The sequence below is a fragment of the Pungitius pungitius genome, chromosome 14 (genome assembly GCF_949316345.1).
Source record: "Pungitius pungitius chromosome 14, fPunPun2.1, whole genome shotgun sequence".
In the NCBI taxonomy this organism is placed as follows: Eukaryota; Metazoa; Chordata; class Actinopteri; order Perciformes; family Gasterosteidae; genus Pungitius; species Pungitius pungitius.
Genome location: NC_084913.1, coordinates 12,138,004 through 12,158,994, shown reverse-complemented (window position 1 = coordinate 12,158,994; position 20,991 = coordinate 12,138,004). Strand labels below are relative to the sequence as shown.

Here is a 20,991-nt window from a genome sequence, read left to right as displayed (position 1 = left end):
TTGCTGGCACCGTACAAGCATACACACAGACTAACGCTACCTCCCTGTGTATACACAAGATGACAAGCCATTCTCAGGGCCAGGCCAGATAACTCCATCACAATCTCCCATGCTAACAGGGCAGCATTTTAAGAGCACACACACACACACACACACACACACACACACACACACACACACACACAGCATCCGACTGGCAGCCTTGGGGCTCCTGTCTCCTTTCCCCTTAACTCAATCATGCTCAGGTTTCACTCTCGCCCATCCGAGGCTAACTCGCTTCCTCTCTCTATTCCCTCACACCCCCACTCCCCCCTTAAAATCCTTAATCCACATCCCACCCGTACAGTATCTGTTCCAAGTCCAATGTTAAGTAGAGGAAAGTTTCCCAAGAAATTATTTTTTTGATATTTTGTCCCCGAAATTGTTGATATTTCTTGAATATTTTTGTTCTCAAGCCAACGAGGACAAGCGAGTGGCTTCACAGACTGCAGCGCTAAACACGGAATTCTTCAAAAGGGAATTATCCTCCCTAAATCACTCAGACACTACTGAGGACATTCATTTTGGCGATACACCTTGCACTTCTCAGTTTCATTGATTCCTTGTATATATCTTATATTCCAGTGAAAGTGCCAAAATAGTGAAAGTGACAACGTTGAGCTACTCCCAGTGGGGCTGCAAAGCCCGAGTCTGCAAGCAAGTGGTTTCAAACCACAGATTTTGGTGTCCATTCCTCACAATGAGGAGGATGGAGCTGGAGCATCTTTCTGCAGGCCTCATTTTTGCTCTGATGTATAACAATGGAACCTGGATGAGGAGAAATCCCCACTGACAGTCGCCTCCGTTAACCACAATGCATTGCAGTCAAAAGAGATACAGACACGTCTCTCTGATCAGTGTTGGAATCCTTTCACACAAGTCTCTCCCTCAGTGAGAACATTCATCAGGTGTGCTGGACGTTGATTGCCTTTTCACAATGACACACAAAACACAAAATGCTATAACTCACAGCCGAATGCCAGTCCAGGCAAGCCCCCCTCTCGGACTCGTCATTGCCAATTTGCAAAAGACACTGCTGACAGTTGTTTTTAGGCGTGTTACGGACATTTCCATCATACCAAATATTATTTCATGATTGCTGTAGGAACCTTTCAATTAAATCAACAATAGCTATAAATATGCAAAGAAGATACTTCCTGGAAGGAAGGAAGGAAGGAAGGAAGGACACACAGGACCCTAAACAGGACAAGCAATAGATACAAGAAGTGTCTTATGAAAAACAAGCTAAAATAACTCACTAAATGCATTGGAAAGTGTAGACGGGACCACTGGAGGTGTGTGTGTGTGTTTGAGTTTGTTTTTTCTTAGGAAAACGGTACAAAAAATAAAGCTTAACGGCGACTTTCTCGGTGGTGGTTGGGGGGGGGGGGGGGGGGACGTGGGGTTGAAAGGGGGGGGCAGGCAAGTTCATGACAAGTTCCTGTGTGAGGTTGAACATGTACTGCTCGGACCTGCTCTGTTCTCTGTTAGCAAAGACTTCACACATTCACTTGTAGAATCTGTGACAATGTCATTCTGTGTGCAGCATTGTTGTACTGCACGTGTTGAAGGGTTAAGGACTTGCAGATGCAGTGTCAGGTTTGTTTCTAAGACGAGGAACTAACAGGGTGAGGGTGTTAACCATCAGGACGGGTCAAAGGGTTAAGCATGTTGTGTTGTAAGACTGGAGGTCCAACTGCAGGCGATAGGTTGGGGTCCAATGAGGAATACCTACAAGTGTTCCAAAAAAAAGAAAATAATCACCTGTAAATCCCCAGTATTCGGGTAACTGTTTGTTTAATATAGCATGTACACCATGTTTCCGCGATCCTGTTGCATTGAAACAAAAGAAGTTTAACATGTCATAACTCAAAAATATCCTTCAAACAATGGTTTTGTTTCTCTCTCAAAAATGAATTCTGCAAGATTACACTAGAACTAAAATGTACCTTTCGCAATACTCATTATACCGAATGGAGATTAAACGCATCATCGTGCAAGTGAAGGCAGCTTCCATTGACAGCTGCTCGCCCTGTGAATTAGCCTAGCAGTACTGCTAAAAGCTAATGCTATCTCTGGAGGATTTGAACATTGAACATTTTATAGCTAATTGCCCAAGAAAGAGCAAAGTGTAGTTTACCACTGTGCACAGTTCTTTGTTGGAATGCACATCCAGTGTCACTTTCCTGAAAGCCGACTGCGAGGGAGCTGCTAATCATCCCTGGTCAAGACTCGCTGGGCAGACATTCATTTCCTGGCCATTTGGATGCAGGTTATGTCCTTTCTAATTGGCCAGGAGGAAGGAAAAAAAAAAGTTGACATCTTTCCTCTCCAACCGACGGCTCTACATCTGTCCCCCCCCCCCCCCCCCCCCCAAGGCATCCAGGTCCAGCCGCTTGTCTCCTGGCCTAGACGCCCACTTCTATGATGAATAGGCCCAAGCTCCATTCAATTACGCCCAAAGTGCGAAGACGCAGGAACAATGGGAACTGCCCTCAGCCGTGCGGTGCAGACCTTCGGCATTCTCCGCAACAATTTAGTCTAATTAGCATCAACTCCTGCACCATCCATCATGCTCCTCAAGAAACATAAACAAACTGTCAGCTCTAGCGTAACAAACAGATCGCCCAGCTACTTAGCACAAATTATTCTTACATGAAACGCAGCTTCTCAGGCAACGTCCCCCCCCCCCCTTCAGGCCATCTGGGGGAATGGAGAGCTATTAAAATTGAAGACATATGTTTCAGTCAAGTTCAACTCTCCAGAGTGCCACAGTGGACACAGTGACAGTTTCCTCTGTTGGCTGGGCTCTGGTGGGCGGGGGCTGCAGGACTGACTGAACAGTGGGATGATCGGGATCAGTGTGTGTAAAGGCGTGTATGCTTGCATAGATGTATGTGCAAGCATGTCACCATTGTGTGGGTTTGTAAAATATCTATGCATGCATGTGCAACTAAAGGCGTTACCAAAACGTTATGTATTTGCTTTGAAAGAATGAATGTTTTTTCTGACCGCAGATTAGAATGTTTGGAATATACTATAATGTCAAATAGATATTAAACATCAAGACCACACCATGAACAAACTGTTGATGTGTTTCATTTTTTAATAAACTTCATCTAAGCAATGATAACAAGGATGATATAGCCCATTACTTTTCGTTTGAGACTGTAGGCCTATATACACTGTATATTCCAACTTCAACTGAGTCACATTCAGTAGTTTTTATGAGTTCTTTTCAATTTTCAAGTAATGCTGTAAATTTGAGAAAAAGAAAATCTGTACATATTATATATATAAACAATGATCTCTCTCTATATATGTTATATACATAGATATATAGCTTTGTATAGGTATATATAGCTATAGATAGATATGCAACATCTAGATATATAAATTAGGGCTGACAAAGCTCGTTAATCCATGAGATCTATGAGATTTTACGCAGTTAACGCTTCTTTGTTTACTTCCAGAGTGCGTTGACCCCTGACCCCTGAAACCGCAGTGTGCTGCAGTCGGTTAGATCGGAGAGACCGAGAGCTTTTTGCATTTAAAGTAAAAACAAACAAACAAAGGTGCAACATACAGCAGAGAACTGTGCAGAGGAATTCCTCCCCGTGTCAAACAGAAGGGGGACGAGTGGCACGGGGCCACTATGGGACTGATAGTAACTGGAACATGTTGGTAGCTTCTAGGCTAAGCTAGCTGCTAGACTACTTCCATCTCAACATTTGCCCACAGTATCACATCACACGGTCTGCAGAGGACCACCACTCCTCCCCTAAAAGACAGCGTTTTGGAAAACGTCGCTGCTCTATGTGGGAGATTGTGGGCAGCTGGTCTGTCAAATGATGGACAGATGAGAGCAAACTGCACGAGGACAGCAGGAAGAGTCGCTAGTTCCACCAAATTCTGCCTGTGAGATGAACAAATGTGTGTAGTTTTGTGTTTAAAAAATATAATCAAACATCTACACGCTGTCTAAAGTGATCACTCATTAATTTGTAAGAGTTAGTCTTTAGAAGAAAAAAAACCTTTTGATTGCAATTAATGGGTTTCAAACTGTGAGATTGTTCGTTTTTCTTTTTGATTTATTGACAGTCCGAATATAAACATATCTATAAAGCCAAGTATTGCAAAAACTAAGTTCTTAAGTATTTGCTGAGATGGAAAATAAAATAATGTCAACAGTGTCAATGAAACATAATAATACAAAATATTTGGATGAAAACTCCTGAGTGATGCTATGAATTCCATGTTATCATGCTGAGTATCCAGTACCCCTTTAAATACTTGATTTATTACCTGCTGAGGATTGCAATCATTATGAAGGAGGCCATAATCAGAGTGTTAATTACCCACACAGGCACAGACTACACAAACGAGTAGGTCGAACACTTAACAATACTAAAGATCAGGCTTTATGTTTGATTGGGTTAAAGAGGCAATCCGACCCAATCTGGAAATACAGTAACCACGTTTAAAAACACATGAGCAACTCACAACGTTCACATCACACTTAACTTAGAGCTTATAATCTTTTAAGATATTATGCAACTGTAAATAAATTGAGATTTTAAAAAAAAGGTTTTTGAGTAGTAAACATTTGGACATTTAAAAACCCCACTGACTGCTGTAAATTGGACTGAGTTATACAGCGAGCCTGCTTTAGAGTGACCATGTGCGGCATTGGAGCTCCACCAACCCTACGCTTTAGAAAACCAACTCGCTACAAACAGACCATGCCTAATTTGTCAATTTTCCATTTCCTTTTTGATGTCCTGCACAGTGTGAAATGTTTCACTAATTATCTAGGAAGTTTGGCAGGCGAGGCACTTGCTGTTTTTAGAGAGCCGATGTTAAGCCTCACTCATCCCAGCGAAGGCGGAGCTCTGTAAACTCACCGCGACAAATAAACCAGACCTCCCCCTGCCTTTCTGTTAAAGGCAAAAAATGTCCAACAAAATAACATAATGGAGCTAAACAAAACGTCGGCGTTCATTTTTCATTCCTCCCTTTAAACGATGTCATTAAACGCACCACAAGCATCGGGGCGGAGGGAGGCTGTGACGGACAGATTGCAGAGGAGTTGGATGCCTGACCTAAGGTGAGGTGGAGGGTTATTCTAATCAAGCTAATTCCCCCCTGAACCTCAAAATGAAGTCATCCAGGGGTTTGCTCATTAGAGACTGTTGTCAGGAGGCCAACACCAATTCTCATTCAGTCGTAAATGCTTCTTCTACTTCTTCTTTAAAGACCTACACACTGCATGAAATAATGAAAGGGAGGGTATCGGCTCCACTAGAAGGACCGATAATCGGATTGAATTTGTCACATGATCACCTCACAGAGCCTCGGATGAAATGCCACTTGATTCGCCTTCATGCGAAGACGCCCATTTCCCGCAAAGCTCCGTTCTTCATGTACGTGGTTTTAAAAAGCGCAGCTTTCTGCCCCGTTTGTTTCCTGACGGACATCACAAGCCGTTAAGCTTCGGATCTGCTTGCTGGCCCGAGCTGTGACTCAGCTCAGTGGGGGGGAGGGGGTCTTGAATGGAGCAGAAGGAGAGTCGGATCATGCCAGAGCTCGCTCGCGCTTTCTCTTTCTTTCCACTGTTGCCACTCCCGACTCTTTCCGCTCTCTCATTTCTCGTCTCCTCTCCTCTGCTTGTCTTTTGTAGGCACTTTCCCATGAACGCACCAGGTCATCTGCTCTCATGGCAGCCGCAGCACTGGTGGGGGAAAGAGGGTAGGCCCACTCAGCTCTAAACTAACTGATCCATCCAACGGATGATTGATCCGTCAACGGTTTGGGCCGAGAAATCGTTTGTTAGTGGGCAGCCTGGTGAACATTATTCACATTTTATTTTTCTGAGATTCTGCTGCCGCCCCCGTATTTGGTTTCCTTGATGTCACCTTTTCATCTTGACTCCGGTTTGTGATCATCCAGGTGCACAAATGATTGTCTTGTCGGCTTCTGAAGTGGTTCTCCATCTCCTAAATGACTATTAAATTAAGATTCTTTTCACTTTCACTCTAGGAATAGGCCATTTAGATTTCATTGTGTAGAAACACAAATTGTTGGAATAGTGGGAAAAATAGCCTTGAAGAATAATGAAAGAATAATTTTACCGGTTAATAATATGGCAAAATAAGCAGAAGAATAACACTCAACTACCAACAATCTCCCTCCTCCCGGACCCGCCGTGCTGCTTGGTTATGGAGCGGCTCCGGTAAATCACTCCCTCTGCTGACGGGGGTGGTGGAGAGCGGCTGCGTTTTTGGGCGCTGTTCATCTGGCAGAAGTTTCCGAGGCCTGCGTCCGGAGTAAGAAAACAAACCCTGATCCACTTCCCCACCAGCGGCTCCCCGCGAGCCCACCAGCGGCCTCCAGGAGGCTGTCCAGCCGCTCCGGCCCCTCGGACCAGGATGTTTGGGTTAGAAAATGACTTTCCTACTCCCTCAGCCCCTTTCTCTAATTGCCCCACGGGTAATTACCATGTCTCCTTCCCACTTAAGAAGAGCCAAGAGCTTTACTGTTATTGTTTCAAGTAGAAAGTAGAGTTGTGAAATTAGCATGGCTAATATTTTTATGATCATCATTATAGTTAAGAATAATAAATGAATTCATTTAGAGAGCGTAGGTGATGTAAATATCAGTGAACTATAAAAATAAAGTGTACCGACATTTTGTGGTCTAATTGATGAACTTACGTTCTCTTTTTGTTTATCCAGCAGTTCATAAAATGAGTGAAGAACTCAAATTAAATAATCCTACAATTATTTATCTATTTTTTACTAACATTATTTCTTCAAGTAATCACAATAAAAACATCTGCAAAATTGCCACAGTCTGTGCGTGATCACTCATGACATTTCCTTCATGGAGAAAAAGAAAAACATACCAGTAATTCAAAGTCAATTGTGAATATGAAGGGTTCGGGGGAGGGGAGGGGGGGGGGGGGGGGCATAATGGCAGAGGCCTAAAATGTGTCATTCTGCCTTCCTCCGGCGGGGTACTGATAGATTGTTGCAGGGTGCAAAAGTCCCAGGGGTGCGATACATCAGGCTGCAACGGGCCGACACACCTGAGGGTACCGCAGTCAGGAAACACAAGGACACCAAGGGAGCCTCGAAAAGATTTCTACTTGTGCGGTTTAGACAAATATAGAGAAAAAAAAACAAAGAAAGTCAAACTGATAACTCCCCTCTAAACCACGTGCAATCCAGGGAAACCGTGGGGGGGGGGGGGGGGGGGGGGGGGGGGGGGGGGGGGGAGACCAGATCAGCTGCTGGGGCACAAATGCACCAGACTAAAGGGAGACTTGAAAAGAGCCGTGCTCTGCTGCAGTTGTTGTTGGACTCCCGTTCTCCTCTTGAAGATCTCAACATCAATACCTCGCTATGGAAACAGCTGGCTGCCTGTGTGTTCCTCCGAAGCTTCTGGGGGATTCTTCCAATTGAGAGAGCATCTGTTGGGAGCCTCTGATTACAGAGCGGGCCCAGCTGAGCGCTCGCCCCTGTCGGGCTGTGGAGACCTCGACCCTCCTCCCCAGGTCTCCAGTACCTGCTTCAGGACGCTGCAGAGCCGGCGCCCTGTGTGGCCTCCGTTCTACTACACGCATCTCAGCTTGGACTCCCGTCAAACAGGCCATAGAAAACACAGTGAGGATCTGGATCTCCATTGTGGGATAAAACTATCTGAAGAATCAGTGTGCTGAATAAAAGCCTGGAACCGTTCAGAATAAATACGCACTTGGTACTGGTAATGTTAACATTTCCAATGGTACCTGCAGCTAACTAAACACAGATGTGAGGGGATCATCTCATATTTTGAGAGCTGCAAGTCTCGGTGAAGTGAAATAATTTGTGCACACATGAGAGAGCATCAGCACAGTTATCCGTCTTTGTATTACCTTAAATCTACAATTTAAGGTGGATTACTCCTAAACGGGCTACTGGGACAAGTAGACATTTACAACTCAATACATTAAAAAGCACCAACATGGCTCTCTTCTGCCCTCTAGTCAAGTCGTCTCCGTTTCATGTTCACAAAAAACTTGGATCAGAATCTCCACTTAAGGCATTACACATTAACCCTCATTGTATAACTGTGCAGAAATGAATGCCAAACCAGATGAACGTTGAACATACTGCATCACTCCTGGGATCACAAAGCGATGGACTCGCTCTGGCAGCTTCCTCCACGTCACTGCTTTCAAAATAAAACGAGAACTGGTGCATCAGCTCCCACTGCTCTTCAGAAGCTCTTTGCAGACTTTGCAGACATCTGCTTTGGTTGTAAAATGACAATGAAGTAGTATACACATTTCCAACATGACCTTTCACTCAGTTTTGTTTGTCATTATCAAAATGCACCTCATTCTCTGCCAGCTCCCCTCCCTCTTAAGTGTGTCGTCCTCCCACCACTCAAAATCAGAAATAACACAAAGTGTCTAAAAATGTGAACTTCCCTAATTAAAACCTCACCCGGGGCCATGCTCTCCCACGACCACCAGGCACGCCATATTCCTCTCAAACGACACAAATTGGCGCATGAGCCCAACAAATTACATTATGATTACCGCGCTGGCCCAAATGCTGTTCATCTTGATAGAGTTAAAGTGGGCAGGCCTGTCTCCCAACTGTGCAGCTAAAAGGGGACCAAAAAATTACAGTTTTTGGCCGGGGCTTACTGTAAAAAACCTGTGTTATAAATTTCCAGCTCATCCAGAGAATCACAGGGCAGACACATGTGTACACACACACACACACACCCACGCACACACACACACGCACACCCGATTCAAAAATATGGACATGAACGGACAGGAACAGCAATATAATTCAGGGTTTTTTAGTTTGTCCGGTTTTGCTTTTGTTTTTACGACAGTACTTATGTTTATTTATACTTCAGCGCTTACAGTAGCACGGAGGCTTTGTAATTATTGTACCTAAAGTCCCGAAACATGCATCGCATTCACTTGAAATAACGCAAGAGTTGTCTCGGCCTTGACTTTTTCTTGTGAAGATTTCCAAAAAAAGAAAATAAAAACTATTAAATAAAAATGATGATGAAAAAAATGTTGAGGCTGAAAAAAAAAGAAAAGGAATGAGCGCTATGAAGCATCCGGTGGCGTCTTGCACCGCAGTGCAGCCGGCCCACATGTCTGACCTCCTTCCAACTGCGGCTAGGAGCTACAGGGCACGAGGTTAAATGCCCAATTCGAGACTTTTCAACACACATGTCAGTGCTCATGAGGAACAAGGTGGTAGAGGACAAACAGAGCATGTTGCAAACTTTTTCAACATCTCATATTTTTGCAATTCATATTTACTGGCATTTCAAAAAAAAAAAAAAAAACTTGACTTCCCATCAAAGATGTACGGCGGAGAGAAATGATGCGTCTGCTGGGATGACGGACGGTAAGCGCTTGTTCTTCATGGGATTTAATTACGAGGTTCAAGACAGACTGGCTCAAAAATATACACTGAAAACATAATCCAGACGCACGCATAGCTCACACACACACACACATACACACACGCTTAAAGTATATACATTTCCTTGCACAAAACACATAATGATAACCAATTTGCCGGCATAAATTTGTCACTGGCGCGCACACGCACGCAAGTACACAAAAACAAACGTGCACTCTTGACCACTTGGAGATTGCCGAGGCACGCACTCCGCCATTTTCATTTTGCACGCATACACAACCCAGATGCATGCAAAAACACACACGAAGTTCAGTCGCACAACTGTAAACTCTCATTTTCTTCCGGGGTCACTCTCTTTTTGCTCCTTGGCTACTTAGTCTGAGTGGTCAATTAAGCAAAGCTTGTTTAGCTGATTCTCCTCTCGGTTTTATTATTGTTGCCATGTGCCTGACCACGCATGCCTTCACTTTTCACTTCCACGGGATTTGTGAGTGATCTCAGAGCCTATACTGTACATCCTCCTCCATGTCTGACATGCGGCTGCCATTCCAATCACTCATATTACTATAATGCCCACTGGTGTCATGACCTTTGTCATCTCTTGTTCGCGGTATGAAATCTAAAGTGTCTTCATGAAATACTGTTTAAAAGTCAGCTTTCTTTCCCGGTTGTAATAACTAGTACCTCGAAATAGACCGCAATGAACCAGGGGAAGCCTCCCATACAGAGAAATCATAATCATCTGACTGAATGTGTGCTTACCATAACAGTATAATTATTATTATTATTATTATAGGATGCATGATAAATGGCCTGTGTGTGACAATTATATTCTCCATAAGCTGCTACAAAAACTAAGTGGTTCTTAGATCTGACAAACGGACTGTAAATTACCAAAATAAACGCTGCCAATGCTCAAAAACCATATCGCTGTTCTTACTGACAGTTATACTTCACTTCTTGGTGGCCACAAATCCTTCTTATAAAACATTTTCAAGTTAACCATTAACTGAAATTGAGAGTATTGGTCCCGCTCTTTTTGCCAGATCTATACGTGTGATTGGCCCAATAAGTGATCGGTTCCGTCACATCACCATCCTCATCCATGTGATCACATGTTCAATACGTCCACTTATTATCAACTAAAATCAAAGCCGTATGTACATTTGTAGGCCAAGTAGCATGCCAATGACATTAGACGTGATGCTACGAGGTCATCGGGTCATTAATCATTGAATCAAAAACCCACCAACCCACTCCGAGGCTCTCCTGCCGACCCGGTATGTTGAGCTTGGCTGGACGACAACAACAACAACAACAACAGAGCAGCCCCCCCCCCCCCCCCCACAGTAAACGGTTTGCCTTAAATCACGTCGTGAGTGTGACTGGGCCTCGTTGGTCTCGCTGAGCGGGGACCCCGTTTCTTCTTTTATTTCGGTCTGGACTTTCAAAGCGTCAACGTGTGCAATTATACGCCTATAACAGGCCATCGTCGTAAAAATACTACTACTGAAATACTAACTTGTTTTATTTTGGTTTGGCCTGACGTGTTAAGAAAAACAGACAAAAAACCCACGGTGGTTGTGGAATAGATTTGTTTCATTAGGAATCAGGCAGGTTAAAGGGATTCAGCTCTCTTGTTTGTTCCAACATTTGACACAGACAGATCTTCGTCCCAGGCAGCCGTAATTTAAGGGAAAATTGATGGCCCCTGTCAAATCAGGATGAGTCACACATGCAGCCTAAAGCCTGTAAAGAGGCCTCACCTGTAGACACAGCTGAAACTCAAATAAGATTCTCATGCGAGTTCCTGATGGTGCAGCCGGCGTGACATGAGATACACACTTAAATCAATAAATCATATCCAGGCTCGGTGTTTGCTGTAATATTCTCCCTTTTTGGGGGGCCTCAACATAGATTTTTTGTTATTTTCTTTTATTGGAGGAGGGCTTAACGGAGACTGCTGATCCAACAGGCAGCCGTTAGAGACTTGTTGTTTGACTGTATCCGACCTGGATGAATGAGAACCTTCGTCGGCACTTTGCTGTCAAAACGACGTCCTCAGCTACGCTGAGTGTAGCGCAGGAGATCAGCCAAATGGCCCACGAGTGCCTTTACCCGAAGCGTGAGCTGAGGGGCATCTGCCCCAAACCAAATAATGCTCCTCCGGGCCTGGTAATACTGGGAGTTTAGTGCCACAGGTGGAAGAAACGTACTCAGAACTTTTACTGAAGTAAAAAAGTAGCAATCCCAAAGTTTAGGAATATACTTTACAAGTAAAGTCCTCCAAAATGTCATTTCAGCACAAGCAGATTAGGATGGAAATATACTTTTACTTAAAGTAGTGCATTATGAACATTTTTAAAATGTATCCTATTGATAAATTAATTAATTAGCAGCTGAAGTTCTTACAAAAGTTGTTATAGTTTATTCCATCATGGTGCGTCAGGATGTATTGGATCTATTTAATTTTTAAATATTTTTTTTAAGTGAAATATATTTAAGTACAAATATAGTGGGGAAAAAATAAGTTGAGTACAAGTACTTGATTTAAAGTACTTGTCTGTTCATTTAACTGCACATTAGCAGTGAACCACTTGCATTGCTGCAAAAAGATTTTCTATCCTTATAAACCAGGAACATATTTCAGCTACAATGAAAATTCAGAACTATTCATTTAAATATGTCACTCATTTAAATATCTTAGCCAAGCCTCAGAAGTTGTGCCAACACATTCATCATTTTATTATTTTAGTGCCAATTAACATTTTGGGTCCACACAATCGATTTTTGGATGCCAGAGATTTGCAATACAATGAGAACACCACAAAACTCAACGCCTGTCTGCACTCAACTCATTTCTCATGACATTGTGATCATTTGCCGGGGACTGTATTTAGCTCAGAGATGATAAATCTCTTCTGTTGGTTTTAGAAATGTTGGTGTGTTGTAATTTAAATGAGGGCTTACTTTCATTGTAGTGCCTGATGAACCGTGCAGCATGCGATTCATTCATGAAGACACATCATGAGAAATCCACTCAAATAATGTCTGTGATTGAGTTAGCGTCACAAAGCTTCAAATCAACACATTTGATGACTAAAAGTTGGTGTAAAACACCTCGGGCCTTGACGGTACATCCACCTTATTCTGAAAACCGACACGTATAAAGAGAAGCATTGATAACAAAAGACAGATGTGTCCGGTTAAGTAGCCGTCCCTCAGCACCATCACGGCTCATTTTAACCAAGCCATCCACGACCCCCACGCGTGGACAGCTGTCTGTCAAGGGCGGAAAAGAAAAATGGAAATGGATGCCATTTAATGCGAGGCTAAGCGCACATTAAATATGAAGGGCGCGCCGTTCCGCATGCCCTCCCAGACTTTAACAAAAAAAATGTAAAAGATGGGAGGCAGCGGGAGCAGGTTTAAAAGAAACAGGCCCAAAATCACCCCATCCAGAATCAACATTTCTTCAAACATGAGCTCATCTAAACATCTGTCTTCAACATGTCCACCGGGAGTTCAATCAAAGCCCCACTGAAACACGCACAACTGTTTCTGGAAATAAATAGTAGGCCTAATCCGGCTGTGATTGTTGCAGCCACTCGGGAATATGTCCACTGCTAAGCGCAGTTTCTGTCAATGGTGCACACACACACACACACACACACACACACACACACACACACACACTTTGATTATATTTATTTGATTTCCCCCTCTCCTCTTTTCCTCCTCTCCTTCATTTGGGTTAAATGGCTTAATCTGTTCTTTCCCGACTGATTTCAGGTTCCCTGTTTTAAACCAATCAGATGAGCAGAGCAGCGGTGCAGTGGAAGGAGGCTCTGACTGGAGGCCGAGCGGCAGTAATCACATGCCGGCTCATGTCGTCACACTCCATTTGCTGGAGACGGATCGATTTACTCAAGGAGTGCAATGCGTCTACCGAGGAAATGACAAAGGATTTAGAGAAAACATTACAGCACTGAGCATGGGAATACATGTATTTTCAGTTAAAAAACGGTTTGCTGGGTGTTTAATCTGGCCATTATTTTAATGACTTTTTATTGCCTCTATGACGATCGATAAATGGACCATTATTTTCAGATAAGAGAACATACATTTAAATGAGTGTTTCCGAGCACACACACAACACTTTCAGCTAAAAGCTATGACTGTAACATGAACATGTTGTAACATCCCTTTACTATGGAAGGAAATAAAGCATGCAACTACTGCCCCCTTGAGGACCAAATAAGAAGGCAAGTTAAGGTTAAGTTTTAGTAGCCTACCCATCATGCACACATCCGCCGCAGAACGAAATGTTATTCTAGACGCTTTCGATTTTGTGTAAATACAATGTAAACAAATTCAACACATTCCCTGAAGACGATGTAATCATTTCGTAATTGAGAAGCCTTCCTGAGCAAAAATAGACCAAATTCCAGTGTCGCCCTTTGGGCCTCAAACCTGAACCCTTAGAGACTTATGGACGTCACCTGGTCAATGGTGGAGGGTGAGAGTCTGTTCGGGTTTGTAATGGTGTGAATACGAATGGGAAAGCACTTTGCACCATAACAACGTAAAAATATTTGAATTGTGGGTATTTATTGAATACTTCTGATTTCCTGATTTCAACGTCATCCATGCTGTGACAAGAGGTAGTAATTTCAGGTAGTGAATTCAGTATTTAATTTCAAGGCAAAATGATTTGATGAATAAATATCATCTTATTTCTTTATAATATGACAAAGTGAACACATGTGCCATTCCTGGTTATCCTGTTTTTAGCGCTACATTTGTTCATCAAATATTGTATTTCGTTGAAAAACATTTAAAGCGCGATTTGAAATCTCTCAACTTGTGAGGGAACAGCCTGGAAAATGTTCATATTCGGGAGCAAAACATATCAGATAAATATCCACAATTGTACATATTTTTCGACGTTGTCATGGTGACGTGACGTCACCATGACAACGTGCTGTCCCACAGTCCGTGGTGTCCCACAGTCCGTGAGGGTTGAGTCCAAGCATCCAAAGCTCAGGTGCTTCACAGCTCTCTCGCAGACATCTTGACCGCTTGATTCACACTCTCCTTAAAACACTTCTACAGCCTTTGCTTGAGGATATTAACCACCGTTGATAGCTTTGTGCCGTACAAACACAGGTCACTATGGGATGCCTGGAGGCTTAAAAAAAATTAAAAGTAAACAAAGAGGACGGCACCTTTGTATTACCACTGGCCCAATTTACACAGAAATCATAGCATGGTACATATGAACAGATTTATTACACACCTGGTTTAATTTATGACCCATTTACTTTAATTTTGCTGAAGGATGCCGTTTTGAAAAAAACAAACTATTAAATCATTTATTTGAACAATACCTCTTGTCTCGTGAGGAAGGAGCCTGGAAGACATTCAAATTGGGCAGTAAAAATACCTCAAATAAACCCCACAAGTGCACACATTTTGGCAGCGTCAACGGGGACGTGATGTCTCGCTGCCCCATTTGTATTTATTCCATTTCAAGCCTTTCACACACAATGCAAATGACGTCAGCTAAATCCCAAGAACCACTAATCGTGCTGTCAGAAAAATACATATGACAAATATAATATGTACATTATTCCCCCCCCCAACAGGTTGAAAAAATAACTGGTGCTGGCTAGCTGTGCTCAAACGCTGCTTCTGAATTCCCATTTGATTTACAGGCCCAAAGCTGGCATGCAAATGAACACCCGTCTGTCTGTCTGTCTCCATCCGCATGAACGCTGAATCAGGAGGAGAAAACACAAATGTCTGGAGGAAAGCTAGCGCGGAGGCTTGTAAAGACACTGAGGTCATTCTGCAGAGCGTTGAAAGCTTCTGTCCCATCACTCTTGGCGAGGACAGACGAGAGCCCCTTGAGGTTCAGGACCCACGGGCCTTGTGAGTTGGGACAGGGGACACTGCCGGAGTCCATACCACACCTTGCTTCTCATAAACACATCGTCTGAGACAGCTGGTGCCCTCAGAGCTCCTTAGTGAGTTGACCAGCCTGTGAAGAGGTGTCCTGAGAAGGCCATGAGCCCGGCACACGGACCCAGCCTTCAGCAGCTGATGAAGACAATGCAGCCTCCCCCCCACGCTGCCGCGGGACAAGAAGCGCCAGAACACCGCGCTTACATAAACCAGCCCATGAGAGCTAAAGTGTTGGAGTAAATCAGGTAAATATTGGACTTTTGGATCCAAAATCCTTAAAAGAAATCCATCCATAGCTGTAACTTCATGAGAGTGTCACTGTAACGCGGGATAGATGTAGACAGTGACATTTTTTTCTCTGAGGTAGGCTTTCTGTGCATCGCCGTGGTAATGCCTACGGTCGATGGCGGTTGGCACGTCCACCAGCGTGGAGGCTAGGCAATATGCTGCGGGACATATTTCAGCTGTGCTGCTAAAAAGAAAAGCTCACCTAGAAGAAAAGTTCACTGAATAACTAAACCCAGCAGAGTCCTTTTAACAGGAACATTCATTGTCCCTGGGGGAACATAAAGTGACAGCTGCGACGCTGGGTCGAGTCATGGCGAGGTTTGTTGGTCGCTGTGCAACTTTGTTGAATACGAATCGACCCGTTTAAAAAAAAAAAACACGCCTAGGTCACACAATAACACAAACAAACCCGCCAATCGAGTCGGCGGTAGACCAGAAACTCTTCTGTCAAAGGAGTCCGTTGGCTTTAAAGAGAGCGCCGATGGCAGCAGCTTCAGTTCCCCATCGGAGAGAGAGAGAGAGAGAGAGAGAGAGAGAGAGAGAGAGAGAGAGAGCGAAGCTACGCGCTGACGGTCCTGTAAGGCGCACACTTTGCAAATTGATGTCTAACGTTCCGCTCCGTAGCAGTACCTTGCTTAGCTCCCATTAGTCCCTTAGTTTGTCCAAAGTGGAGGCGTGGTGTGCAGGCCATAGGCCGACTGTACCTCAGACAACCACACGTCAAAAAACTATCACAAGTGAAACAGTCATTAAAGTCATAAAGGAACCTGCAACTACTAAATGTCCCAGTTACAGCGGACTGCAACTATCGGCAACATTTTAAAAAGTAGAAACAAGTAAGCAAGCAAAAGAAGAAACCAATAGAAGGGAAGTTAGTATAATATAACAAAATAACTGTTGTACTGCAGAAAGGTTTAAAGAGGAGAGAACACAGCGTGGAGGAGATATGCATTTCTTGAGTCATTATCACTGAATATGATTTTATAACACCCATTTTACACCCAAGTGAAATCAAATTCTATCACTAAGTCTATTTTGGACATTCTTGGAAAATGTATCATTTTGGCAACTCTATTGTAAGAGTAATGTATTACAATGTTAAACTGCAATATATAAACATGAACCAATACATAGTTAACAGAGACAGACTTTGCTGAAGACCTTGGACCTTGAAAAGCCCGAATGTGGCGATAACCTTGAGCGAGTGAGCACAGCGGCGGATACTAACACGAGGAAAGGGTTTAGTGGGCCTTATTGCTTCCAGCTGTTGGAGGCAGAACTACAGCAGAAAGTCTCTGCACCGCTACTCCCTTCACAGGCCCGTTAGACACGTCACATCCTCGCTGGCTCACAAAGAAGATTAAAGCAACCTAGATGTAACCTGTGTCATGCTTTGTCCAGTCCACAAACGAGCAGCACCAGAGGGACCGGACGGAGGAACAGCCGAACACACACTTAACAATTTAGTGGATGAAAAGAAATAATAAAATTATTTGGGGAAAAAAGGACTAACCGAAAGACTTGAGTTTGTGTTGTTGTAGAACGCACAACAGCTGTGCACTAAAACACTTTTTACTGAGCAACCACAATGTGTCATTAGCACACACACACACACACACACACACACACACACACACACACACACACACACACACACACACACACACACACACACACACACACGAAGCAAAGGAGAACCGAGGAGACACTAATGAAGGGAAGTGACCTGCTGTCCTTCACGGTCAGTATGAAGGGGGTTCAACAAGCGACGCCTTCCTACCACCGTTCTGTTCTCAACAATTATTACAACCCTCCTCAATGACTTGAGGATTGTGTAATGATTAACTCACAACCTTGACTGTGGTTTGGACTTCACAATGCATGCACGATAAAAGAAACATCCTTATCTTTTAATGCAACATTTTGCCTCCTGTAGACATTTACTTGAACTGTGCAACTGAAATGTCTTTAATGTGGGACTTAGTGGAGCGAACACAATAACGCAACAACGAGATGTAATATTTTATCCCAAATCTGTCCACGGCTCCTTCACTTAACTTAATATGACGATATCTTATAACTCTTTTCACATTTTTGGTATTTCGGGTCTTGCTAGTGGTTTCATTACTGCTCAGTAGGTGGGATCATTTGGGTGTTTTGTAGGTTATGCTGGTTTGTACTAGTTATGTGGAGGACGTAACCTCTCAAAAACATGTTTCCAAATGAAAGAAATTCTGCAGAAATGTGTGTCCTTCCTGTTTTTCCAGTCTGAAAGCCAGCAGTCTCTGTAAAGACACTAAACCGAGGTTTTTGGCGCGTTTCTTGCTTCACAACATCTGTTATCGGGGCTGAGCTGCCGGCACATTCTTTCCTCTTAGGTCGGCCGTCTCTGCTTTCACTCGGCACGAGTGTTGCTTCAGTCAAACACGAGTGGACAACGTGTCCTCCTTCGTGTTACGACATCTCGCTACAGCCCCGCCTGGAAGGTGAAGCGGGACGAAAGGAGGTTTTCATGTGAAAGTTGACAGCAGATAAGTGAGAGGGATGCCCTCGCTTCACTTCCTGGTTGGTTAGATGAAGCGTCACTTCCTGGTTGGTTAGATGAAGCGTCACTTCCTGGCAACTAACCCGGAAGATGCCGGGTTGATTCCATGCCGTTTACTGTCTGATTTGAATATCTTTGAATATCACTAAATCGACAAAAGCAGGTTCACCGTTTACCGTTTGCTTGATTTTAAAATATAGTTAAAAAAGAACAACTATGGTGCGGGATTTCTTTCTCATTTAGCGACTTGGTGCCACTTGCTTAGTGCTGCCACTGGTGGTAGGAATGTGAAGAGCAACAATAGTATCATATTATCACGACCACTAGTTGCCACATTCCATTCTCTCACGGTTTAATTCTACTCTAAAATAGACACATCTAACGTTGCCAACATTAACATCTCTCCAATAATGCTTTTGTAAATGCCTAACAAACCCACTGTTTGTTAGGCACTGCACTCAGTTACTTTCTTCTGAGAACCTACCTTACCTGTTCTCAGAAGAAAGCAACGGAGTGCATTTGGTCACGTATTTGTACTTAAAGTTCCATTTTAATTTAATAGATAAAAGAGACTTTTTGAAGTTTAAGAAGTAGAATAATTTTCTCAACCCATAAAAGGAACACATCCTCCCTTAGTGAATCATAAATGTTCAAATGTCTAAATGGGGAGATTTTCACCAGAGAGGAAAGGTAGGAACAATTGTCACGCAAATGTAGGAGTCTTTAATATTTTCCTGAAAATACTCAAGTAAAGTATACGTCTACCCCAATCTGGACTAAAGTGTACTATTCAAATGAATGTAGTCTTCCTATTTATATGTATTCATTCAAAGAAAAAGAACAACGCCCTCGTTGGATGGCTATACGCATGCGCAAACTGGCTCTTCCGCTTCACACAGTGTGTGAACTATCTTGGTAACACAGGTATCATCTTTGATCACCTAAAGAGGAGAATAAAAGAGTATACTGTTGATGATTATCTACGCATGTGCCTAAAGTTACCGCGATCCATCGAGGCGGACGTCACGGCACTGCTTTGTTTTACCGGTTACTGTTGCAACATGCACTCAGCATCATGCACGCTGCCAAAAAAAAAACGGTTGCGCAATGCGACCGGGTGGATTGAAGCAGCAGAAGTGAAGACTTTTAACTCACCAGCTGATCCACCGGCGATAATCTGATGAGACGCTTCCCGCAGCATGCTGCGCGGCTCTTTGGTTGTCATGTTTCCTCGAACAACTCTTCCCTATCAAAACAAAAGCACGTAAGAAACCCGTCACGTGGAAGGCTGCGTGTTTTTTTTCTTTTTCTCGTCCCGTAGCGTGTGTTCGTACGTCGAAAGGCTGGTTCTGCAGTGGTTGTCCCGCGCGGTGGAGGGCGGCGCTGTTATCGCGTCCCGCAGCCGTTCGGTGGGGTTTCTGTGCTGTGGCCGCAGCCCACGCAGGAGAACAAGTAGAGCCGTGAGTGCTCTCGCGCTAGGCTAACATGGGATCAATTACCAGCACACCCACACAAAAAATGAAGAAGAAGAAGAAAGAAAAAAAAAATAGAAACCCACTGTTTTAAATCGACCCTCCCATTGCACTCCGAGCCGAGGAGTATGAATGGTGTAAGGACACATTGGATGGACCCTGACCGGCTTCTGCAGATCAATATGAGGCAAACAAACAATCACAAGTGCATACAAGGTCATTTGGCTGTCATAATGTATATCATTTACTGCTGAGCTTACTGTACACGTTAAGGTCAAGGGCATTATTTTGATATTGTTGTGTTCACGTGGAAGCTGAAACAGTCTTTGTCTGAATGGATACTACACCCAAAATGTATCTTAGACAAAAGACAACTTAAAGCATTAAACACATTACACTTAGTTGTAGTTTGCAGGCCTCGACTAATGATCGCTTTCATTACGGATTAATATTTGGATGAACTGGTTAAATATTTGTTGTATCCAATCAGAAAATAGTGTTCTGATGGCCCAGAGTCCACAGGGATATCGGGAAATTGATCTTTTATTTTAACAAACAGTTTTAAACCCAGATTGCAACCACACAAACAAGAATTGAGCAGACGATTCTTCTAGCCGAGTGACTTGATGACCAACTAATCAACTCATTGATTCATTTCCAAAAAGCTGATTAAGAGTTTGATACCAATATATGATGGACAATGGACATGTCATAGCCCATGGCTTATACAGATTACATAAAACAATTACAAGGATCTGAATATTTACTTCATATGTAACTGGTATTTGCTCCTGAACAAAATCTACAAAAAACAGGGTCGTCAGGTTGTTCCGTCCGGTATGAGACCCCCGACGCACACCAGAGACACACATGGTCCCCGTCTTGCTAGATCATGCCACGTGAGTACCGTGTTAAAAAGACACACATTGTGGCGGAGCGGTATGAAGTAAGCGTGTCCCTCCATGTAAGACGGCCATGCTGTACTTTGACATGTGACCCCACAAACGGCTTATATAAGTAACTTTTCCAACCCTAAACAAAGAGCCCATCCATCCAACAACAGTGGAATATTTTACCCAAAGTTACATTTGGTTTAAGCTTTTTAAAGCATGTGGCTTGAACCTTTTAGTGCACCACAGAAAAGTAAGGAGTTATTTTCTTTTTTGACGAGCAATGAAGGGATGCAAAAATCTAGCAGCGAGCCCGATAACAGGCATTTCAACCCTACGAAGCAACA

At 43.4% G+C, this 20,991-nt stretch overlaps 1 protein-coding gene across 1 annotated transcript in view; it reads right to left on the bottom strand.

Moving 5' to 3' along the window:
• Window positions 1–19,770, bottom strand: part of slc25a21 (solute carrier family 25 member 21) — a 74,103-nt gene extending 54,333 nt beyond the window's left edge. Inside the window, exons 1-2 of the mRNA XM_037486270.2 lie at window positions 19,617–19,770; window positions 19,438–19,528 (exon numbers count right to left, since the gene is read on the bottom strand). Coding sequence (XP_037342167.1) covers window positions 19,438–19,507 — 70 coding nt within the window. The 5' untranslated portion in view covers window positions 19,508–19,528; window positions 19,617–19,770. The remainder of the gene's footprint in view (window positions 1–19,437; window positions 19,529–19,616) is intronic.
• Between the last annotated feature and the right edge of the window lie 1,221 nt (window positions 19,771–20,991).